Genomic DNA, 22,930 nt, shown 5'->3' on the forward strand with positions numbered 1-22,930 from the left:
AACTCAAGAGAGATAGGCACTTCTAAAGTGGTTTGGGGGGACAGGAGGGGACAACGTTGGGGCCAGTGGGAGGGACTGTTAGGTGTGCCCCAGGAGCCAGTTATCTGTGATACCCAGTCTCTGGAGACAAGCTTTACCTGTTAGGGAGGCCAGAGCAATGTCAAGCATTGCTAAATCGGTCAGCCTCCTCTCAGGGCTTTCTAGGGAGAGTGAGGTTTTGTGTACAAGCACACAAGAGCCACTCCTGGGAAACCTAGATGGACTGACTCCATGGCTGTAGTTTGCCCCACCTTTCCACCCAGTGGCTGTCCTCTCATACCCCCACCATCCAGGGCTATTTCTCAAGACCTTATTGCCAGCTAACTAATTTCCAGATAAGGTGCAGGACTCAGATAATACCATTCCGCAAAGATTTTGCATGTTAACAGAGAGTCATAAATCCCTTTCAAGTCTCAACTCAGCGAAATAAGCATGGATTGAGAAGACTCATTGCTGGCTACCCAGCTTTACACAATAAGGATACAAAGGGAACTGGGGCAAGGTTTACCCCTCAAAGATCCCACAGTCCAACAGTAGAGAAGTGATAGAATCCAATAATTTGGATATGTTATAATAAATTTAGTCCGTGCATAGAAATGAAGGTCTATGGGAGTTTTGGGAAATAAATTCAGCTAGTTAAGGCCCAGGGAGAGCTGCAAAGAAGGAGTGTCATCTAAATATGGCCAGGTAGCCAATAGGGTGATGTTTGAGTGCCTCTAAACCCACAGTTGGTTCTGACCCATAGGGAAATGCCCATGCTGCCACAGGCTTTAGGAGGCCCATGAAACCCTCCACACCAACTAACATCACACGCTTCACCGAAGAGAGTCAGTTCCAGCCGCCATGTTAGGGGTAGTTAATTAAATTTCTGACTAAATAGAGCAGGATAAATTTTAAGTTGTTAATTTTCCATGCTCCATAAATGGTGTTATAAATATCCAAATGGCCCTTAGCAAAAAAAAAAAAATCCTCATCTCTGAAAGGTGGGGAGTAGATCGACTCATCTTTCTCCCATGGAGCAGCTAGTGGATTTGAACCATCAACCTGAGGCTAACAGTTCAACACTTATCTGACAGCACCACTGGAGCCATGGGGGTGGGGGCGGGGGGGCGGGCAGGAACAGTGACTCAATCAAAATAGAGGTATTTTTCATGTGAAACAGGTCAGAGGGATGCCACGTATGCCCTGTAATGGAAGTCTACCATGATGTCTGTACCCCTGTGTTCCTTCTGTCTTTCTCCTCTGCCATCCGTAGGATCTCCTCCAACTCACTTCACGATCTCAGAAGGGCTGCTGGCACCCCAGAGAGCACACTCGAGTTCCAAGCAGGTACAGATAAAGGGTGAGATGCAAGCTTTCTTAAAGGAGTTTTTCTGAAAGCCAGACCCAACAACGTCCATTCCACTGAGAATCTGAGGCTGCGGAGGAAATCGATCACCCCAACAGACCAGAGCGTCAATTGTAAGGAGGAAAGTGAGATTAGATGTTGAGTAGGCAAGTAGCAGTTTGTGCTATAGGCCTTAAATAATAACCTCGCCTAAAAGACAAAGGGAAGAAGGACATTCCAATTAGTAGAAATAGAGAGGTAAACACAGAATCTAGAAAGTACTTGGGGGGGGGGTCATGGGGAACTGTGAGTAGCCAACCTTAAAAAATCAATCTTTCTTGTGAGGCCAGTAGATTTTGCTACCTTGTGGGTAAACGTTGTTGATGCTGCTGCTGAGGCTCCATAGCAAGCCTTTCACAGGGATGGAATTTGATATGGAACATTAAGCTCAAAAGAGAAGCAACCCTCGTTCAAAGTGAGACAGGAGAAAAATTAATGTCTTTTTAAAATACCTTAAAAACAAAAATTTTAAATACAGTAAAAATAAATGTGTTTTTCAAAGTACATGTAAAAATAAATGTATTTTTAAAAGAGAAGAAGACATGTGGCTTACATACCAATAGATAAGATTTTAATGACTATGAAGAGATCAGGGACCAGGGTGGGACCAGGGTGAGGGGAAGGGTGAGTAGGGCACAAAAATATGGATGGTTTAACAGGAAAAAATTTTTTTAATTTAACTCTCCAGATTCCTAACCCTCAGATCTAAATATTGGTCTGAGTGGCTGAAAAAGGAGGAAAGTTAAAATTGAAGTGAACTTGAACTTGGAGTCTTTAGTGACAAATAAGTTCATTACAACCATATACATAAATAAATACAATGTATTTTAATAATTACAACACAAAATGGCAAGACCCAGGAAAATAGTTAATAAAAGATAAATGAGATTTCAGAGGGATGCCAGTTAGTCCATGTATAAAGAGATCTGAAATGTCACGTCTCACGGGGAAGGGGCAAGCTGGTCCAATAGAGGGAACAACAGGGACAAAGGCCCAGGAAAGCATGAAACATAAGTGCAAGCCAGTGCTTAATTCCACTGATCTGAAGCTAAGGCTTATGAAAGAGTAGAGGAGGAGGGTGGGGTGGGGTGCGGGGGAAATGGGGCCAGTTCAGTGCAGGGCAATGAAGTTCAAGTATCCTGAGCCAAGAATACTTCCATGATGTAGGCCTCTGGTCGCATCACTTTACAGCACAGCATGGTACAGTTTCTTTAATAATGCACAGGGTACAGTGTGTTATCTGAGTTCTCTATGGACATGGGCCTATTGAGAAAGCACAAGATATAGGAGACTTAAATCTAGATCCATATACATCTAGCAGGCAAATTTTTACAGAGAGAATAATCCGCTCTGTTTGGGAACTTGCCCCTGGTGCTTCCCTTACTCAAACAAGTGCATCCTATCTCTCTGGACCCCTAGTCACAAGACCACTGAGTCCTTGACAGTTAGCGGTTTAACCAATCCCAGAAAGCTAGAGAGCATAGTGCTCTCTCCCTGCCGTGGGGTCCCCTCTCTCCATTCTGGGACTAGAGTTGGGGCAGGTGCCATAAAGACATTATTTGAAAACTGTAAGTAAGTACTCATAATGAATCATGGAATCATTTCAATAGCTTTCGATCAGTATTTTAAAAGATTAAATGGACTGAGATACTTACTGTATCAATCAGGCTATACTGTGCTGACAAACTTTCCAAAATCTCAGTGGTTCTACAAAGTTCTATTGCTCTCCACTTAAAAGCTGCTAAAGGTGCAGAATGAGATTTTTCAAGACATATGACCCTGCAACAACAGAAGCCAATCCTCTGCATCTGCTCAAAGAAAATGTTTAAATGCATAACTGTCTCTTGAGCCGGTATCACTCCCTAGCTCAAAAGCAGCTACTTTGATTCCTAGAACAGACTCCACGATGTGTGCGTGTGTGCACGCGTGAATGCGTGCACATGTGTGCACAGGTGTCTATGCTCGTGTGTGTTTTCCTCAAAGAATGCCTCCAGTCATATATTATACTAAGGTGTTTGACAAATAGTCACGATGAGATGGTGTCCACAAGTTTTAGGAAGTTTGGAAGACAACTTCAAGGACAACTAGGACCTTGAAGAACAAACCTGAGAACCAGCAAAGGCTGCTTGAAGGTAACACTACAAACTGATGCCCAGGGTGGAGCCCCTTGGCTTCGGAGTAAGTGCCTCATTTGCGTTCATTCCTGAGCATGTCCTGATACTGGAGTGCTCATTGGAAATCCTGGTGAGATGGAGATATTTGTCAGGAGACCCAGGGCAGTGTCGATGTGATGTGTCGATGTGATGTGTGGACACCAGTAAATTGACTTGGGGATATTTGAAATATATGTCTAATGCTTATAACTCCTTGGGGGACAGTGGGAAAAGATGACAGTATTAGATAGCTTTCATGGAGTGCTTATTCGGTGCCTGGAACGGTGCTAAAGACTTTTTTTTTTAATCTCCCCTAATGCTCTCCTCTATGAAGTCACTGCTATAATATTATTTTCCATTTACAAATGATGAAAATAGGGCTCAAAGAGGCTAAGAAACATGTCCAACATCTCATAGATAATGAACAGCAGAGCTGGGGCTCAAATCCTAGGTTACCTTCTTAACCATAATGAAAACATAAACAGAAGATGCAGGGTAATTCAAAAGTAGATCGTTTACAATCCCCAAATAATTACCTAAGCAGATCTAGCAGCATCATGCATTTCATTAATCACGAGACAACCGAGGCGCAAAGAATTGGAGTCTTGGACAAATCGAGAGGCTGTCACAGAGCCATACCCTTGGCGTTGTTCTCGGTCCTCTACATCCCCTATGAGTCAGAATCGGCTCGGTGGCAGTGAGTTTGTTGGGTTTTTCACCTCCTTCTCTGTGAAAATGCTGAAGGGAGTTTCCTCTTCAACTCCGTGCTCTGAAGATCCTGACCCATAGGATCCACACTCCTGCTGTCAGTGTAGCAGCGACCATTCCTGTTTCTCCAGAGATAAACGATGCACAAGTATGCACCCAGGGAACCATGTCCCTTTTCAGGCATGCCTTCCGTTCTGGGAGTCAAGGGGTGGGACACAGTTCTACAGGTACTGGAATGGACCCAAGAGAGCTTGGGCCGTGCCAGCTGCCTCTACTTGAAATGTGAATTCTAGGGTAGTTTGCTGAGGTCCAGCTCTCACAAGACCACTACAATCAATGTAGGGCATGCAGGGGGGATGTAAAATATCAACTGGAAACTTCCCCCAAGTGGAGACCTTGAATTCTAGAGCAGATCGCTCCACAGAACTCCCTTCTGCTCTCCACCAAGGAGGTGATCCATAAAGGATCAAAATTTCTTAGAGTTAACAGAGAGGGTCTGGGTCTCGGTAACACTTCCTCTAACACAGTGGTTCTCCACCTTCCTCAGGCCGTGACTTTTTAATACAGTTCCTCATGTGATGGTGACCCCCAACCATAAAATTTTTGTTGCTACTTCATAACTGTAATCTTGCTACTGTTATGAATTTTCAAGTAACTATCTGATATGCAGGATCTATTTTAATTGTTACAAATAGAACATAATTAAAGCACAGTGATTAATCACAAAACAATATGCAATTATATATTGTGAAATATTTATTGCTAATTACAAATCAATGAAATTTTGCTTTGAAGCATGGCATAGCATGGGTAATGGTCTTCCTGCCAGGTACTCTTATCCTGGCATATCTTCATATGGACTGACCCACCTGGAGACGGATAGAGGAGCGTTGTCTTAGTTCCTAAGACCATTGGAAATATGTGTTTTCTGAAGGTCTTAGGCGACCCCTGTGAAAGGGTCGTTTGACCTCCAGAGGGGTGGAGAACCACAGGTTGAGAACCGCTGCTCTAACAGAAGGAGGCCTTCAGAAGCCAAGGTCATCTCCATGTGAGTGGCAGAATCAGTTTTCTGCAGGATTACATCTTTTCTCTCGAAACAACTTGAAGTAGATGGATGTCAATCGTATGACCCAAGTTAATTTCATCTACATCTGGTGGGCAGCAAAGATCCCTGGAAATATATAGATCCCATCATCCATGCAAAGGGAAGCGCTGTGAAGACATAGTGGTAGGGCAGAGAATAGAAGAGAAGAAAAGCATAGGGTCAAGCACTGGGTTCAAACCAGAGTTCAATGACTCACGGCCCCACTCCCACTCACTCGCTAGTGGTGCTGCCACACAGAGAAAGAGGGCCTTCAGACCAAATACCATTCGATGCTGTATCATTAGCCCAGTGACTTTCAGGGGCTTTTTCTAAAAGATAGATTACCAGGCGCCATCCTGAGGGTTCAAGGACATAGGGAGCAAGAATCTGCATTTTAACAATTTGCAGATGGTCAGGTGGCCACACTTGGAATAACCTGGGTATAAATTTTCTCCTGCATCAGGATCTGAGGCTGGATCAGGTGGACTCTCAAGTTCCCTCAAGCCCCATGATTCCAAGACACCCCACTGTTTATATTATTGCCCTAGTTAAGTCAGTGGCCGTGGTACCCTCAACGCTCTTCTTTCCTTACACTTTCCAACAAATGACTCTGACCTTCTCTGTCCCCGGGTTGTCTGTCTGGATCTGAGAAGCCTAATACTTAGAGTTATCTCAGCATTTGATAGCGCGATGCTGTAGCTATCCCTGAGAAACACTAACTCCCAGAACAAACTAGATAGCAAGCATACCACTTGATCAGCTTCTAGTGCGCCATCATTCTTAATAGGTAATCGCTTCTGACCAGTTTCCTAACTCAGGGTCTCTGGAGGAATGTGCTTATCTAAAGGCATCTAGAACTCTTGGAAGTGCCATGTGGAACTGCATGCAAATGGTAAGCCCAGGAGCATTTCTGCAGAAATATGAATCAAATTTAGATGTCTAAAAGTCAAGAACCATGACTCATCAGACTCACTCACCTGGCGTCCTGGCTACAGTTGAGTACGTTCGTCTTTATCATTCTAACTGCATTGCTTGAGTTATGGGCAGTTAGTAGCCAGTCTATGCAGCTCACACAGAGTGCAAGTGAAAACCCTAAATAGAGCGTATTCCCACTTCTTAGTGATGTGCTAGACACTCACTCACTAGTCACCAAGAGCAGACATTTCTGGAGGACTCTGGGGAGATGGTAGTGGTGTTAACAGCGCAGTTTTTTAGTTTCTCCAAATCCCTACATAAAAAGTAGAAAGCAAAAAAAAAAAAAAACCCACAGACACATTTCCACCCCAAACTCTATATTAAGAGGAGGTGGATACAAATCATGCAAAGTTCAAGTATCCATGCAGGAGCAGAGAAAAGCAATAGAGTAAGATCTTATTAACCTGAGGTTAGAAAGCTCCCTAAATAGTCAATGGGTCTTCCCTGGGCCTGGTTCCTGGGAGGTATACGTTATTTATGCTAGGCTATTAGCCAAAAAGTTGGCAGTTCAACTCCACCCAGCAGTACCACAGAAAGGGGACCTGATCATCTATCTACTTCTATGAGATTACAGTTACTGAGACCCCTATGGAGTGTGCTTCTAATTTCACACATATGGGGCTGCCATGAGTTGGAATCAACTCAACAACAATAGCGGGACTTGATGAGTCTCTCTCCCTGGGCCCACCAACCATCTGTCAGTTTGCTGTATGGTGGTGACGTGACTGATGTGAAAGTTATGCTACTGGTATTTCAAAGACCAGCAGGGCCATCCATGGTGCATCAGTTTCAGCAGGGCTTACAGACAATACAGACTGTTGAGAAAGGCCTGGACGTAATTCTGACAGTGAACCGAGAAAAACCATGTGTATCACAACAGAACATTGCCTAAGCTTTGCACAGTGACTGAATCACTTACTGGAGAAGGATATCCTGTTCAGTGAAGCCGAGGACCAACAAGGTGGGAGACCCTCCATGAGATGATCTAGCACCACAGCTACGATGCACTGAGACATATGCTGCTGGCAATTGTGAACATGAAACAGGACCACACAACATTTTACGTTGGTGTCCTAGTACAGAAGGTCTCGAGTCAGATTCCATTCCACAGCAGCAGCCACAGCATCTCCTGGGCCAATTTGAAAAGTACACCTGGCACTGGGGCTGAGGCCAGGAGCAAGGGAGGATGATCTTCTCTAATGAGGGTGAGTGAGTGGTCCTGGGAAGGAGGACCAAAGGGTCTGGAGCAGCAAAGCCCAGGATCAGCTTTCAAAATCAACACCTCAGGTCATTTGCTGCTTCCGTCCTTCCCCCACTGCTTGTGTCTAAGGTGATACCCTTAGCATGCTGGGTTAGGATTATCAACCACAGAAATATATGTCTCTGTGTGTGTGTGTGTGTGTGTGTGTGTGTGTGTGTGCGTGTGTATGAGAGAGAGAGACTTTGAGAATCTCATTAAGAATAAACTACAGTGTATCTTCCTTTTCCTAAGTCAAAACTGCATGAACAGCCAAGAGAAGGTGTTACCTTGATAGCTTTACTTTGAAGTAGAGGGACTGCTGCAAACACAGAATCCCACATGCAGTCAAGTTCTCTGCCAGTGCCTGCTCAAGCCAGAGAGCACACTGGGATTAATTAGAGCAGGTGTCTCTCATTGGGCTAGTAAAGTTGTTCTTCAACCTGAATCCTAGACCCCAGCTCAACGGAATGGCTCATCATGTACTCAACCAATAAGGCAACATGGCAGATGTCCAATTAACATACCCAAAGAGAAGCCGGAAAGCACCCTTAATTTCCAGGGAAACAATGTACAATGGAATCAAAGAGTGGTGGGGTGTATAAAATCATGGGTGTCCTATGCTAGCTTCATCCATGGATGTGAAGGCAATAGCGGTGGGGGACAGAGCAACTCCACAGTAAATGAGGCGTGGTGGTCCTGCAGGAATATGTGGGCTTGGAGGGAAAAGTTAGCTTCCACTCCAAGGGTGTACATTCCCTCCCCACTCACCCTGCCAGTAGTCCTTGACTTCCCTGATGGCAAACTGGCATAAGAAATGTAAAAGCCTGCTGGAAATGGAGTTAAGAATAGAATAAAGAAGCTGAAATGCCATCTGTTTACAAGTTTTTAAAATCTTTAAGATGGGAATACAGCGTCCACTCTATGGTTGTTAAGATAAAATAGGATGCATGAAATGCTTTAGAAATGAAAAGATGTGGGGTGAGGAGCTTTCCTGAAAACCTTGGTCTGAGGAAACTGTGCCTTTCTTCTAGACACAGCTGTATATTGACAGGCTTTGATCCTTGTAACGAGACCGTTTACCAAGCGTATCCACTCAGATACGCACACGTGCTTCCACTAGGTGCGAAGTCTTCCTACACAAGCTGAAATGTGCTCTCCCTTTTCCACTCCCAGCTGTACCATCATCGGATCTTCATCCTCTGGAGGCTGCGAACCTTACCCATCCCCCAAGAGAGGAAACAATCAGCAGAAATCATTAGCTAGGTCTGGGTTCTGTACCAGATGAGCTTACTTTGTGCCTGTCCTCTCCTAAAAATGGTAGCAGTATAGACTTAGAATAACCGTGGTATTTTGTCTTTTTATTTTTATTAAAGATTTGAATATCATTTGAAGGGTGATACCCGGAGAGAGGCTATGGTATTCCAAACTTGTCTTATCATCGGAGTGACCAAGGGCATTTGTGATGCACAGTGTCCAGGTCACTTCCCAGGCTTGCTAAAACAGAACCTCCAGAAAGTGACCTGAAATCTGTATTTTTAACAAATTCCTGAGATAAGAGTTTTGTGATCGGTCAAGTGTAGACTGCTCCGTGATCGGGCCAAGTACAGCACAGATCCATAAGACTCTCACATCAAAGGCTTAAAGAGAGAAGGAGCATGGGTGCTGAGAGAACCCTGTCCCCTGGACAGGGCAGGTGTGAATTTGCGGGCTAGATTCTGCTTGCAGTTCTTGCATCTCACCTCCTAGGCAGGCAGCATCATAGGAGATACAGGCGGGAACAAGCTACACACTCATTACTTTTGGTAATGCGCAATATACAAAACACAATTATCTAAAATAATTTCAATGAAACCTAATGGAAGAGAGGGAAATAAAATGCCAGGTATATTTTTAGATGTTAATTCAGTTAAGCACTACATTAAGCTCTGGACCTATTGATAAATCAGGCCAAAGTAGAAAATGAATCTTAATTTTTCCTAGGAGCCCTGGTGGCATAGTGATTACTTCTTGGGTTGCTAACCACACGGTCAGTAGTTCAAAACCACCAGCCACTTTACAGGAGAAAGAAGAGGCTTTCTACTCCTCTAACGAGTTCAAGCCTCAGAACCCCACAGAGCAGGTCTACTCCGCAGAAGCAAGGTCACTGCAAGTTGCAATGGACTCCATGAAGTGATTTTTTGTTTGCTCTGTTTTTAATTGTCTATTTCACCCATGCTGAATTTTGGGTAGAGTTCTAGCTGTTATGTACATTTTCTGGACCAAACTGCTATTCCCAAATGTATGCCCTTTAAGGACAAGAAAAATCATTGTCCCCCCCATCCCAGAGTTTAACATTTTGTCTCGATGAATTTCTAGCTTATTAGAAAAGCAAACCTAGCCGTGTACAGAAGACCCAGTGGGGAGTCATCCCTCCCAAACCTGTACTAGAACCTGATGAGATTCTAGAACTGCAAAATCTGCAGTTCAAGTTTTTTGGTTTTACATTTTTAAAAAGTTGTCTTCCTTTTAATAATTCAGGTAATCCTGGAGATCCAGGATCCAAGCACTTTCCAGAGATTGCTCATTAATAAAGGAGCTAATTCCAAATCAGTATCAATTGGGCAAGTCTTGTTTCTGGAACAGAAGGAAGCTTGATGCTTTGAAAGAGTCCGTGGCCTTGGGCCCAGTTCTGCTGGTAAACAGCAAGGTTACATTGGGCAGTCATTTACCCTCTCTGAGCCCGTCGTTAGAATTTCAAAATCCATTCATCGAGCACTGAAAATGGGCCAAGTCCTAGATCCAGGTCTGAAGGAGATCACTTTCCAAACACAGGATTTCCATTCTGTGTTGCAACTGTTTGTTTCATCGCGTCACTTCCTGGTCCCTGACACTCACTAGTTTGTCACATTAACATAGTGAGTGAATGCATATGCTTTTACAGCCCACAGAGAGGGTTGTGGAGAGAAAAAGATGGCAAGGGGGGGACCAGGGCACTGCTCCACCCAAGGGGAGGGTATTGCTTATGTCTCCTCCGCAAAGGGAGTGAGAGAGTAGATCCCATTCCAGTGCTCCAAGCTTTGAGGACAAGTCCCCGCTCAATGCAGGGTGGGCCTCAGTTCCAGACATGACGTCCCCTTCCTCAAAGACAACCCTCCAGCAGTGCGGCCTGTCTGACCCTCGGCCCTGAGAGCAAAGCCACCAAGTCCCTGAGGAACCTCGATTGTAGACTTCTGACGGGCGGGGCAGTGCTTGGCACCTCATCTGAACTGGTTAAAGGATATTCACAGAAAATCTAAAGGTGGGCCACACAGAAAATCTGAAGGTGTAATTGGATAGGGGGTGGGGCGCTAGAACGCTCCATCCTTGACTGCAGGAATGGGTTTGTAGAAGGGGCACCTTGGACATGAATGCTGAGGACCAAAAGGGTATAAGGGATGTTCAATAAGCAGGTCTTGGGAAAGGGACCCCTTTGGGGGTCTATCTCTCTAAGTCTCCAAGGAGACTACATTGAGACCAAAGGCAAAAGGAGGGAGCAAGAAGCCAATAATGATAGGGATAGAGACTGGCAAGGGATTTGAAACCAACAGGGAAAATGGTGTAGCATTCCAGAACACGTTTAATCAATTGAAATGTGTCCAAGAGGAATAGCTGAGAGGTAAATGAAAGGTAAACATAATACTGGGGCAGGAGGAAAGAAGAAGTAACTGGAAAGTAATAAGCATATATAACTATAGATATGTATATATGTAAATATATAAATAGAACATAAATACAATAAGGAAACGGACTTTGGGCCTCTACTTAAATCTTACCTCAGTACACGAATGGTTTGTTGCAATAATGTGACAAAATACGATACCTTACCTACATGATTGCTGAAGTTAAAATGGGTGCATAAGCAAATGAGGTAAAGAAGCTGATGGTGCCTGGCTATTAAAATAAATAGCATCTGGGGTCTTAAAGGCTTGTAGTTAAATAAGCTAAGCAGTCATCGAGCAGGGAAGCAACAAAGCCGTTACGGAAGAAGCACACCAGCCTGTGTAATCACAAGGTGTTGAAGGGAATCGGTATCATAAGGTCAAAAATAAGCAATCAAATTGACACGAAGAAGCATAAACAAAGTGGAGACCCCAAACCCACCTGCATGACAATTGGACAGTCCCTCACAGAAGGGCATATATCCAGGGTGCAGAACAGCACTGAGGAAACACGTAACTATCCTGTAGTCCTTTAATATTTCCTCCCCTTTACTATTCTGGTCCCAGTTTTACCTCATTAATCTGGTTAGACCTGTGTATATTCATTTAGATAAAGAAGATCGTCCAATTCATAAAATCCAAGATAGATAAACCTGTCAGAAGTAGTAATGGGTATTGGCTTCCTGGATTTTAAGATGGTTTTTTTTGTGGAATCACAATAGTGTGATTCCAATATGGCCATAGACGCACCAGCATTTACTGCTTTCCGATGTTGACATTGAGATTGTGGTTGTGATTCTTTTATCAGTGCCATGATAGCAGGAATGAAATAGTATCTAGTTGTTTTGATTTACATCTCTCTAAAGTAGCCATAGTAGGGTAGTGGCTACAGGTTGGGGCTGCTAACCATAAGGTTAGTAGTTCTACACCATCAGTTGCTCCGAGGGAGAAAGACTGGGCTTTCTACTCCTATAAACCGTCTTGGAAGCTCACAGGGGCAGTTCCACCCTGTCCTATAGGGTCACTGTGAGTCAGCATCGACTCGATGGCAATGAGTTTGAAATTTTGAGAATGACTAATAATGACTAACATCTTTTCATGTGTTTATTGGACACTTGAATGACCTCTTTGCTAAAAATCTGTTCATGTCCACGGACCATTTTGTTTTGTTTTGTTTTAAATCATTTTATTGGGGGCTCATACAACTCTTATCACAATCCATATATCCATCCATTATATGTTGTATTAGACAGGGTTCTCTAGAGAGATAAAACCAGATTGCTGATAATTTTATATATATTTATAAAGATAGATATATAGCACAAGAAATTAACTGTTAAATTATAGATAGATAGTTAGATAGAATACAATAAATGAATAGTGAAATTATAAAGCAGTACAAATGGCTCAGTGCAACTCACTTCCAGAGAGAGAGTTGTGAGACACTGGAAGTCCTTCAAGTCTTGAGAGCTTCCAGGTAGAGAGAGCTAGGCTATCCCAGTACAAGCAGAAAATAGCAAGGCAGGTCACCAACTGTCAGTCCCCAGCTCCAGAGATGTAAATTCCAATCATGTGGTCTTAAAGGGACCTCAACTTACAGTGACACAGTCCACAGGGTAGGCATCCCACAGGTAGTGTATCCCTTTAAACTGAGGCACAGAACAAGCAAAGCAGCTGCACACTGGTCCGATGATTAAAGAGACCAAAAAAGCGAGGCTCACCGAGCCATTCATTTCTCCGCCCTTCAATTAATCCCACTTGTGTTTATCAGCCAGGCTGACATAACAAACTATCTCAATCCACCTCTTGCCAGCCTGGCACATGTACACAATTCTTTAGCCATATATACTTATATAATTTCCAGACATTGACTAAATCACACTTATACTTATCATCAACCATCTATCATACATATAAATGAAAACACACTGAGTCAAATTGTATCTTATATATCATACCTGAACAAAGGAAAGATAGGCAATAAGCACATAAAAAGAAAATACATTGACAATTACAAACCTCGCTTTTGCAATTGATCATGTGGTCATAATTGATAGGTAGAGCTACCTTCTTCTACTACTCATTCTGTATTACCTTTGCCCTCAGCAAGCATCTCAGCTGGCTGTGGTTTTTTGCCTGGTGGGGCAACCCAGACCTTCATTCCTGAGGGGTCTGGGTCATTGTAAGTCCTGTCAGGATTGGGTTGCTGTGATTTACCATTTACTTTAATAGCATATGTCAAGCACATTTGTATATTTGTTGCTATCACCATTCTCAAAACATTGGCTTTCCACTTAAGCCCTGGATATCAGCTCCTCATTTTTCCACTCCCTCCCTACTGCCCCCTCCCTCATGGAACCCTTGATAATTTATCATTATTATTATTTTGTCATATCTTGCACTGTCCAACATCTCCCTTCACCCACTTTTCTGTTGTCCATCCCCCAAGGAGGAGGTTATATGTAGATCCTTATAATTAAGTTCCCCCTTCCCACCCCACATTCTCTCCACCCTCCCACTATCGTCACTCTCACCACTGGTCCTGAAGGGATCATCTGTCCTGGATTCCCTGTGTTTCCCGTTCCTGTCTCTACCAGTGTACATCCTCTGGTCTATTCAGATTTGTAAAGTAAAATTAGGATCATCATAGTGGGGGGGGGAAGCATTTTGGAACTAACGGATAGTTGTATGTTTTATCATTGCAACACTGCACCCTGACTGGTTTGTCTCCTCCCCATGACCCTTTTGTAAGGCGATGTCCAGTTGCCTACAGATGGGCTTTGGGTCCCAAATCTGCAGTCTGATTTTTTGTTCTTTGATGCTTGATACCTGATCCCTTGGACACCTCATGGACACCCAGGCTGGTGTGCTTCTTTCATGTGGGCTTTATTGCGTCTCAGATAGATGGCTGCTTGTTTACCTTCAAGCCTTTAAGACCCAAGACACTATATCTTTTGATAGCCAGACACCATCAACTTTCTTCACCACATTTGCTAATGCACCCATTTGTCTTCAGCAATTGTATCGGAAAGGTAAGCATCATGGAATTCCAATTTAATAGAACAAAGTGTTCTTGCACGAGGGATTACTTGAATGTATCTCAATGTCCATCTGGTGCCTTCATACTAAACCTATAAAAATATGCACGTAGATCGATTTCCCCATCATTATATATAAATACATTTACCTAAGTACATGCCTACATTTAGACCTCTCTAAATGTCCTTTGCCTCCTAGTTCTTTCCTCTATTTCCTTTTCCTTTCCTCTTGTCCCACTATCATGCTCAGCCTTCATTTGGGTTGCAGTAATTTCTGTCGGTTACATTGCCCTTGATCAACCACTACCAGGCCTCTCACACCCTCCCTGCCACTGATTTTGGACCACTTATTGTTCCCTTTTCCCTGGGTTGGTCAACACCACCTCCTTTTCTCCACCTTCCCCTCTCCTCACGGTCCATTTTTTAATTGGGTTGTCTTTTGGTTGCTGGTTGTTGTCTTTCATGTTTAGAGAGCATACCTTTATTATATATGTGGTTCTCAAAGGGTTCTTTATCTTTTTACTATTTTGATAATCATAAATATTTCATTATAATGAGATCCCAGCTATATAATTTGTCTTGAGCTTTTCGTGCATTTATAGATGTGTGGGGTTTTTTTGGGGGGGGGAGGGGAGCAGTTCTAAATGAATTTTGTCTGTATGGTTTTTTCCGGGAATATTCTAGGTTAAATATTTAATTCTTTAAGCCAGTTTGAGTTAGTTTTCACTTATTACATCCTTTTATTCTCAGGAAAACCTTATTTATCGGTCCTCTTCATTGTTCTCTGGCTAAATTACTTAGAATTTTATTCCATATTCATGTTGTGCTAGTTGGCTACTGCTGATTCGGCATGTGGTTCCTAGGATCCCAGTGGAGAAGTGATCAATTTGTTAAGAGCCATCGGGTTTCCCTTGGTTCAGAAGATCACCAGACCTTCTGTCTTAGTTGGGAAGCTCTACTGAGACCTTTTTGGCATCACAGAAAGGCAGCAGCTTGCGCTGACAGAGGGCTGGAGGATGCATTTGAGGTGTTGTGGAATCCAACTCGGGCTCCCACGTGGAAGGTGAAAATTCTACCACTGAACCACCCATGACTCATTTTTTTCCTTTACCAACTAGAACTTCCCATCGTGTGCCGGATCATCAGATATTATAGCCAGCTGACTTACCTGGTTGTTTATTAAGCTTTCAGAAGAAGAAAACTGGGAAGGCACGGATAAAGATCTTTGGGGAAAAGACATGTGGATGTTCTTAAGCATGGGCACAGTGTGAGGATCTTAGCGTTCTATGTTAACCTTCATAGAAGGGACACTAATGAACAAAGTGGGTAGGGTTTCTCAGTCAGCCTCCACTTTTGTTAAAATTAATTCTGGCCATTAAACTAAGATCATTTTCAAATGTTTTAATTAAGCATGTGAAACTATCCCAAACACACACTGAACAGCATGTTATATGGCAAGCACTTGGCAGATCAAGACCTTGGAGAACATAGGCTCTGCCCCCACCTATACCATGTCTGTAGTGTCTCCCTTGCCTATTGTATTTCCAACCCCAATAGGCTCACAGCTTCCTTTGACTCACAGCTACTAAGATAGAGGAGCAGCCAACGCGGTGCCACATGCTTCCCAAAGAGTCACATATAAACAAACTCTTTCTAACCCCTCACTCTGGAGACTCATTTTTTAACGCAATTAGCTATTTTTGGTGCAGGAATAGCTTAGATTATGCCACCCATTATGGCAGGGAAAAGACGGGGATTTGTGATTCTATAAAGAGTTAGTCTCTGACACCCACAGGGACAGGTCTACCCTGCCTCTATGGTTGCCATGAATCAGAATTGACTCAGTGGCAGTGAGAATTCGTTTATGAATTCTGATATCACACCAAATTTCTGAAATGTCATTCTCTCACTTTAGTATTATTTCTTCATCATTATTTAAGCAATGATTGAGATATCAATTTCTCCAGAAATCATTGCTGAGAGAGAGAGGGATGATAGACAGCATTTGAATATCACATAAAAATTTACAAACCATTTATGTATGTATTATTTCAGGTAATATTAACAACAATGCTTGAGGCTCAGAGAGGTAAATACCTGGACCACAAGTCATATAATCCATATAATGGCAGAACTGGCCTTTATGCCCAAGTCTGTTGAGTCAAAATCCCACACCTGCTCCGATGGAGCCAAATACCCATTTGGTTCACAGTCACAAAATACCACAAATTTAGTTTTTAAGTTTTCCAATAACATTAGATGCAGAGTCAAAGGCATGCATCCTCAGAATTAAAAGGAGAGAATACGCCACCATTCTGAAACTGTGCTTTATTCTTGTAGCACTCTGTGGCCTTTCCGCACGTGTGTTTTCCAGTATACTGTGCTGACAGCCCTGAACAATCCGACTTGCCCGAGTTGCTCTCAGACATCTTTTCTCTTCTTTTCTTTCTTTTTTTGCTCGACAAACATCTTCCTTTGATTATCCCATGGCATCTCTCCAAATGTTGCTTATTTGTGGTCACTTTTTCATCTGGAAATAAAATTGGTGAATTTTTCTTAAATTATCCTACAACATTTCACATATACCTACCTACACATGCCATAAGCCCTAAAGCCCTAGCAGGCTCTCCCATCCTGGTGTGCTCCCTCCTGCCGACGGTAAGCCTGTGTGTGTTACTCTGCACAGCCCCGCTGCTCACAGAGCATAATTCTGTCCTGCCAGGGGTGATGGTGGTGGTTTCAATAGCAGAGGAAGCCTCTGTATTATCTTAAATCATTATTTCTCTAAGCCTCTGTGCCTTCATCCATAAAATGAAGGAAATAACAACCGGTAATGAAAATTAATGGAAGATCATCAATGGCCTTTCAGATTTGTAGCTGTAATTATAAGATGTTACAGCAGAAGCCAGGCTCTGAACTTGAATATCTGAGTTGGTCACCAGAGCTGCTCTCTGAAAGGGGGAAGTCAGATTCCCCTGTTGCAGCTGGATTTGGAGACTCTCGCAGGCACCTTTTGGGGTGTTCTCGTTGCATCCAAATGCGCTGTGTTCATGAGCCTCCCTTTGGCTACTGCTCTGGTGTGGAGTTATTTGTCACCAGAATGGAGCCGACTCCCAGACCCTCTGGATGCATCCTCCACACACTCAGGGCATCATGGAGATGACAGAGTGGCATTGTCCAACTACAGACAGGCAGCATTGCCAGGGTGTTCTCTCCTCCTGAATGCCTGGGGGAGGGAGGGGGTCCCTGAGGAGCTCCCAGAGCCAAACAGTGTTAACTGTTTTCCATTTTCCCTTTACCTATTTATTATAGCTTTTCAGAAAGTTGATGAGGTGAAATATTCTCCAGCAGGGGAAATAGTATAAACCTTGAAGTCATTTCTGATGGAATAGTGAAATAACTCCACCACTTTTCTTGAGAAAAAAATAACAATAATAAGGCAAACAGAGGCAGCCACCAGGGATGTCATTATTGATAGATTGGAGGAAAACATAATGGCTCTAGATGAACAGGTTTTTCTTTCAACTTGTTAAAGCACTTTGGGCTGAAAAGATGAGAAAGACAGGTGCTAGACAATGGAATGAACCTGGCATCAGCTTATTTACATAATTTCATCTAGTGATGCATTGATGTAGGAAGTACAAAGTGTCTGTGTTGAGTAGTGAAAATCAAGTATTTTGGAAAACAATCTATGTGCACTACCCCACTCCAAACTAACAGAACACGTTGTGAAATACCTCTTGCTTCTTTGAGAAAATTACTTTTGGCTTAGTGCTGTGTGCAGCTTTCAGAAAACAAAATCTTTTATGCTATTGTTTAATGGAATTCTCAGAAATGATTTCTCCAAGGAGAGGAACACAGAGTTTGGTGCTGAAGAACAGAGAAGCTGATGCTTCATGGGTCGTCCCCCATTTCTTCACCATTAAAGGGCACCAGGAGGGCTGCAGAGGGGTGTGGAGCACAGAGTCTAAGCAGACAATTTCGTGTGCTATATTGCTACCTGAATGAGGGGCTATGGGACTGAAAGGGGAACACGTCTCTTTTACTCAATGGAATGGTTTGTGCTATGTGCGAAACTAACCAGTTAAATTCTAAGGTCATTTGGGGAAGTATTCCTTAATAACGCTCACAGATACCTGAAGCCAATTTTGACCCATTCTGGGCCTCCGCTGACCACCACGTTACCAGAATGGTGCAGTCCACTTTCCAAGCTGCTCACCAGCCCGCAGGCCTACACGGTGAGTACGCGTCCACGTGGGACAGGCTTGGAACCTTGGACGACTCCTCCTCAGTTTGAGGAGGAAGCATTTTTAAAATCGGCTACACCCAGCAGCATTTTTCTCTTTGCTGGTGTTGACTAATTCTTTTTTTACAATGTAATTTTTTTCATTGCTACCAATACTTTAAAGCAGAAAATGAACTTCGAAAATGTAAAAGAAATCATGTGTGTGCTCCAAAACTGCTGTGTACTGAGGTTTTGGATGCTGAGCTGTACTTTATAGCTCAAGGGAGTGGAATAAAAAGGGAGAGAAGCAATTAGAAGCATTGCCAGCAAATCTGACTGTCCAGAATTGGAGAGGAGCAGAGTCGTCCTATGCAGAGTGGCACCCTTCTGAAACAAAAAGGGACTCGAAGGTGTGATCTGAGAATGTTGTGACAGCATGCAGGCCTGTGACAAACCAACCCTGAGAATCACTGCCTCCGCTGAGACCACGGGAGTCTGCGGACTCCTCTCAGCCCTCCACCTGTGCAAGAAACTGTAATGATGTTCCATTTTATCTCTCTTAGCCCAAGGAGGGAGTTTCCCAATGGGGAGAGGCTCCATGCAAATGGTTAGAGGTTATATATAGTCCACGCCAATGCACCACAGAAGAGAGGTCTGATCATGTATTTCCAAAAATATCAGCCATTTAAAGCCCAATGGGGCCCAATTCTATCTTGACTCAATGGGGGCTCATGAGTCCAGTGGTCTGGAAGGCAACTGCTCTTTGATTTTGAATCTGAGGAGGCACTCAATTAGCACCTGGTCTGTAACGACTCTTACTGCCAGCTTTGTGGTTATTGTTCGGTGTCTTCAGGTGGACTTCATGATATGAATGATCCCACATGATGATAGAGTAAAACTGCTCTATAAGATTGTCTAGGTTATAATCTTTAAGAAGCAGATTAGTAAGTCTTTCTCCCATGGAGCTAAGTGGGTTTGAACCATGTAGCTCACAGCTTAATTGTTGCATTACCAGGGTCTAGGGTTGTGTTGTATGTCATATCTTTAATACTTACTTGGTGACATGCATCCCTCTTGCTACAGATTGAAAAAGGCAGTTTCCCTCCCAGGTGCAAATGTGCCCCATGTCTCCTTGCAGTCTAAAACTGTATCGTTTGTCTTCATCTAAAGTTATCTCTCTCTCTCTCTCTCTCCTCTTCTTTGTCCTCCTCCAAATCCAGGAACAGCTGAAAGAGGATGACTTGGAATGCATTGTCAACCAGGACGAACTGGCCATACGTCACCAGGAGTCAGCCTCATCACCTGGCAGTCTTCCTCCAAGACTGGGGCTTCACCCCGATGCTTCACCCCAGACTCCAAGCAAAGAAAACATTTACGAAGGGGACCTTGGCCTGGGAGGCTGTGGCCTCAAGCTTGAACCAACTCCGGGTCAATCCCAGCTGAATTAATTGTCCTGAGCAGTGCACATGTAATCACAAGTAATGCAAAGCTCACCGAAAATGCCAGCCACGCTGATGAGACAGTGCAGGGGGGAGGCTGGGAAAAAGTATAGATTGGACAGAATCGCATGTCTCCTCCAGTGCCAGAATTAACAAAATGAAGAAAATGAACATTTACGATCACCTCTCTATGTTGTTCAACATTTGACAGCAGCCATTTTTATGGAGGGATTGGGTGGGGCGGTGACGAAGGGACTGGAGAGGACTGCTTTAAGTTCTGTGTCTGCAGAGTGTTTCTTCTTAGTGTGCATTTCTCCCCGCCCTTCACTTGAATTGTGAGTCCCATTCCTTTCATTCAAACCAGAACCAAAGCTGTCTCCAGCTAGTCTCCTTCTGAGGACTCTTGACCTTAGAGAAGACACAACAGAACCGCTCCACGTGGTCCCAAAGCTGGGCGTCTTGTGGGAAGCGGACCATCACAGCTTGCTCCCTCGGAGCAGCTGGTGAGTTCAAACCGCCAACTTGATCACTTTCAAATAAAAGGGAAACTTTAAAATGAAAAGAGGTGGGGAGGGAAGAGCTCTGGTGTGTAACATGTTACTCCTAAGCTGAAAGAACGGTCCAAGATGTTTTTAATACTAAGCTTTATATTTAGCATAGTGGGTTAGTTACATGTTGGGCTGCTAACCTTGAGGTGGGCAGTTCGAATTCACCAGTCGCTGGGGGAAAGATAAGGATTTCTGTACCCATAAAGATTTAGGGTCCTGGAAACATCAATGAGCAGTCCTACTCTGCCCTATAGGGTTACTATGAATTGAATCAGAAACAACTCTATAGTAGTGGGTTCTTGGGTTACATCCCTTCTACCCCACCCACATCACTACTTACTCTAAATGACCTCTACTCTTTTGGAAATCCAGATAAGGGCTCAAACTCTGAGTTGATACCTAACAAATTTTGGGGTGACCCCTGTTCTTGTTGGCATCCCTTACAAGTGGCTGTCCCCGCTTCCTGAAGAGGTTGGTTGCGCAGTTAAAGCAGATTTGGTTTCCCTGCACGATGCTAAACCTGAAGAGTGATTCGCCCTGTCCTTGCTTGCACTGGGGTCCATTCTTGGTTCTGAAGCTGGGTCCTTGCTGCGTCCTGGGTCATGAGGTTCCGTGACACATGGCTGGAGACTGTGCAGAGGCTTGGCCCACTTCATGTCAGTGGTTTCCGCATTCACAGCAGTGAGCATGGGAGGTGGCGGGGGGGGGGGGGGGAGGGGATGGGGAGGAAGAACTGCTGCTGCAGAAACCACAATGAGGGATCAGTGTTGGGGCATCTGGACAATCGTAGGAGGCTGATACACCTGGACATGAGAGACCAGCACAAGAGCTTTCCATTCAGCTTCATGACCTGTGCCTTTTAAGCCACAAATATACCTCAAGCCTGGCTTCTCTTTAAAAAAAGGGGGGGTGTTATAATATTAGACTCCAAAAAGTAGGCTCCCGTCTTCTGTGCCTGGGCTATGATGAGGCTACTTTGAGGGAATAAGGATGACACCCTCTTCAGCCTGAAGCTTGGCTGGCTGCTCGCTAGGCCTTAAGCAATGACCGCTGCAGGGCCAGGCACTTAGTTACATGCATTGCTCTTGTTTCCAAATCTGTAGGCTCCAGAGATGCAAATGATTTTATACTCAGCTATGTGTAATCTAGTCACTCCAGGTCAATAATGGCGATGAAGCATGAAGTGTTCTACCCTCATTTAATCCTAATAAAGTTTTGTTATGACGCACAGTGTGCCGATGGTGCATGTTCTGGTTGTTGTTGCGAGCTGGCAGTTCTATGGCCTCGTTCTCAAGGGAGCGAGTGAAGCAGGCGCTGAAGCTCAGGAGATGCCGTAGGCTGGATGCTCAGGAACAATCGCAGTGCTAGCAGGCCAAACCATGTGTGGCATGGGGCTGGCAGGACATGCCACAGGAGGGGCATCTGTGTTGAACAGAGCAGAACAGCCTCCTCCTTCCCACTACAGATGACCAGAAATCATCCCAGAACTTCTCAGCCAGGAGGAAGAGGCACACGAGGGGCAAGGAAAGAAAGAAGAAGATAAGGGCATGTGTATTTCTGCCTCTCTGTGCGGAAGCCAGAGAGGAGAATTTGTGTTTCTTTCCTTCCTTCATATGGAGAAAGCCCAGGAAAAGAGGCAGTTTCCCCACCTCTTCAAAAGGCAAACATCAGGAGTGGAGAGAAAGCAGAGAACTAGGACGTATGAGACGGGGTGGGAAGAAAGAATACACCACCTAAAACCAGGACCAACTCACCAAACCAACCCCCTGCCATCAAGTAAGTCCATTCAGACTCCGAGCAAGCGCCCCACTAAACTCCAACTCAGCTCACTGCCATTGTGTCCATGCTGACTCACAGGGACCCGAGAGGCCAAGGGACCAGCACTGCCCCTGGGAATCTCTGAGGCTGGAACTCTCTACAGTGTTTCTGCAGACTGCACTGAGAAAATGAAAATAAGGGGATAGTAAAAATAAAAGGATGGGTTCAATGGTAATGCCCCGTTTAGGGATATATACAGATACAGATATAATCTTTCCAAGTGTGCTAGTCTGAACACTTTAGAGAAACAAATCCACAGAAACTCATGTACGAGTTTTATAAGTGCATATCTAGAAAACATCCCAACCCAGTGCTGCCCAAGCCCACAAGTCCAACATTAACCCATATGTCCAACACCAATCCACAAAGTCCTCCTCCATCTCACAAAACACACACTATGTCACCAACTGCAGGAGGAAAACCAAATCAGTGAACATGTAAGCATCTCAGCACTGGCAGGGGTCTCCACACAGCTGCTCCAGCACCCAGGGCTGCATCAGGATAGGTTCATGTGGCTTCTCCTCTGGGACGTCTTGCAGGAAGTGAGCCTTGCAAGCTGAGGCAGGGAACTGGCTAAGGCAGCTGCATGCTGGCCTGAC

The 22,930-nt window shown here is 44.1% G+C and overlaps 1 protein-coding gene across 1 annotated transcript in view; it reads left to right on the forward strand.

Annotated features, from left to right (window-relative positions):
- Positions 1 to 21,202, forward strand: part of SLC9A9 (solute carrier family 9 member A9) — an 826,675-nt gene extending 805,473 nt beyond the window's left edge. Inside the window, exons 15-16 of the mRNA XM_075546794.1 lie at positions 18,434 to 18,539; positions 19,747 to 21,202. Coding sequence (XP_075402909.1) covers positions 18,434 to 18,539; positions 19,747 to 19,974 — 334 coding nt within the window. The 3' untranslated portion in view covers positions 19,975 to 21,202. The remainder of the gene's footprint in view (positions 1 to 18,433; positions 18,540 to 19,746) is intronic.
- Positions 21,203 to 22,930: the final 1,728 nt, after the last annotated feature.

The sequence above is a fragment of the Tenrec ecaudatus genome, chromosome 4, assembly GCF_050624435.1.
Source record: "Tenrec ecaudatus isolate mTenEca1 chromosome 4, mTenEca1.hap1, whole genome shotgun sequence".
NCBI lineage: Eukaryota > Metazoa > Chordata > Mammalia > Afrosoricida > Tenrecidae > Tenrec > Tenrec ecaudatus.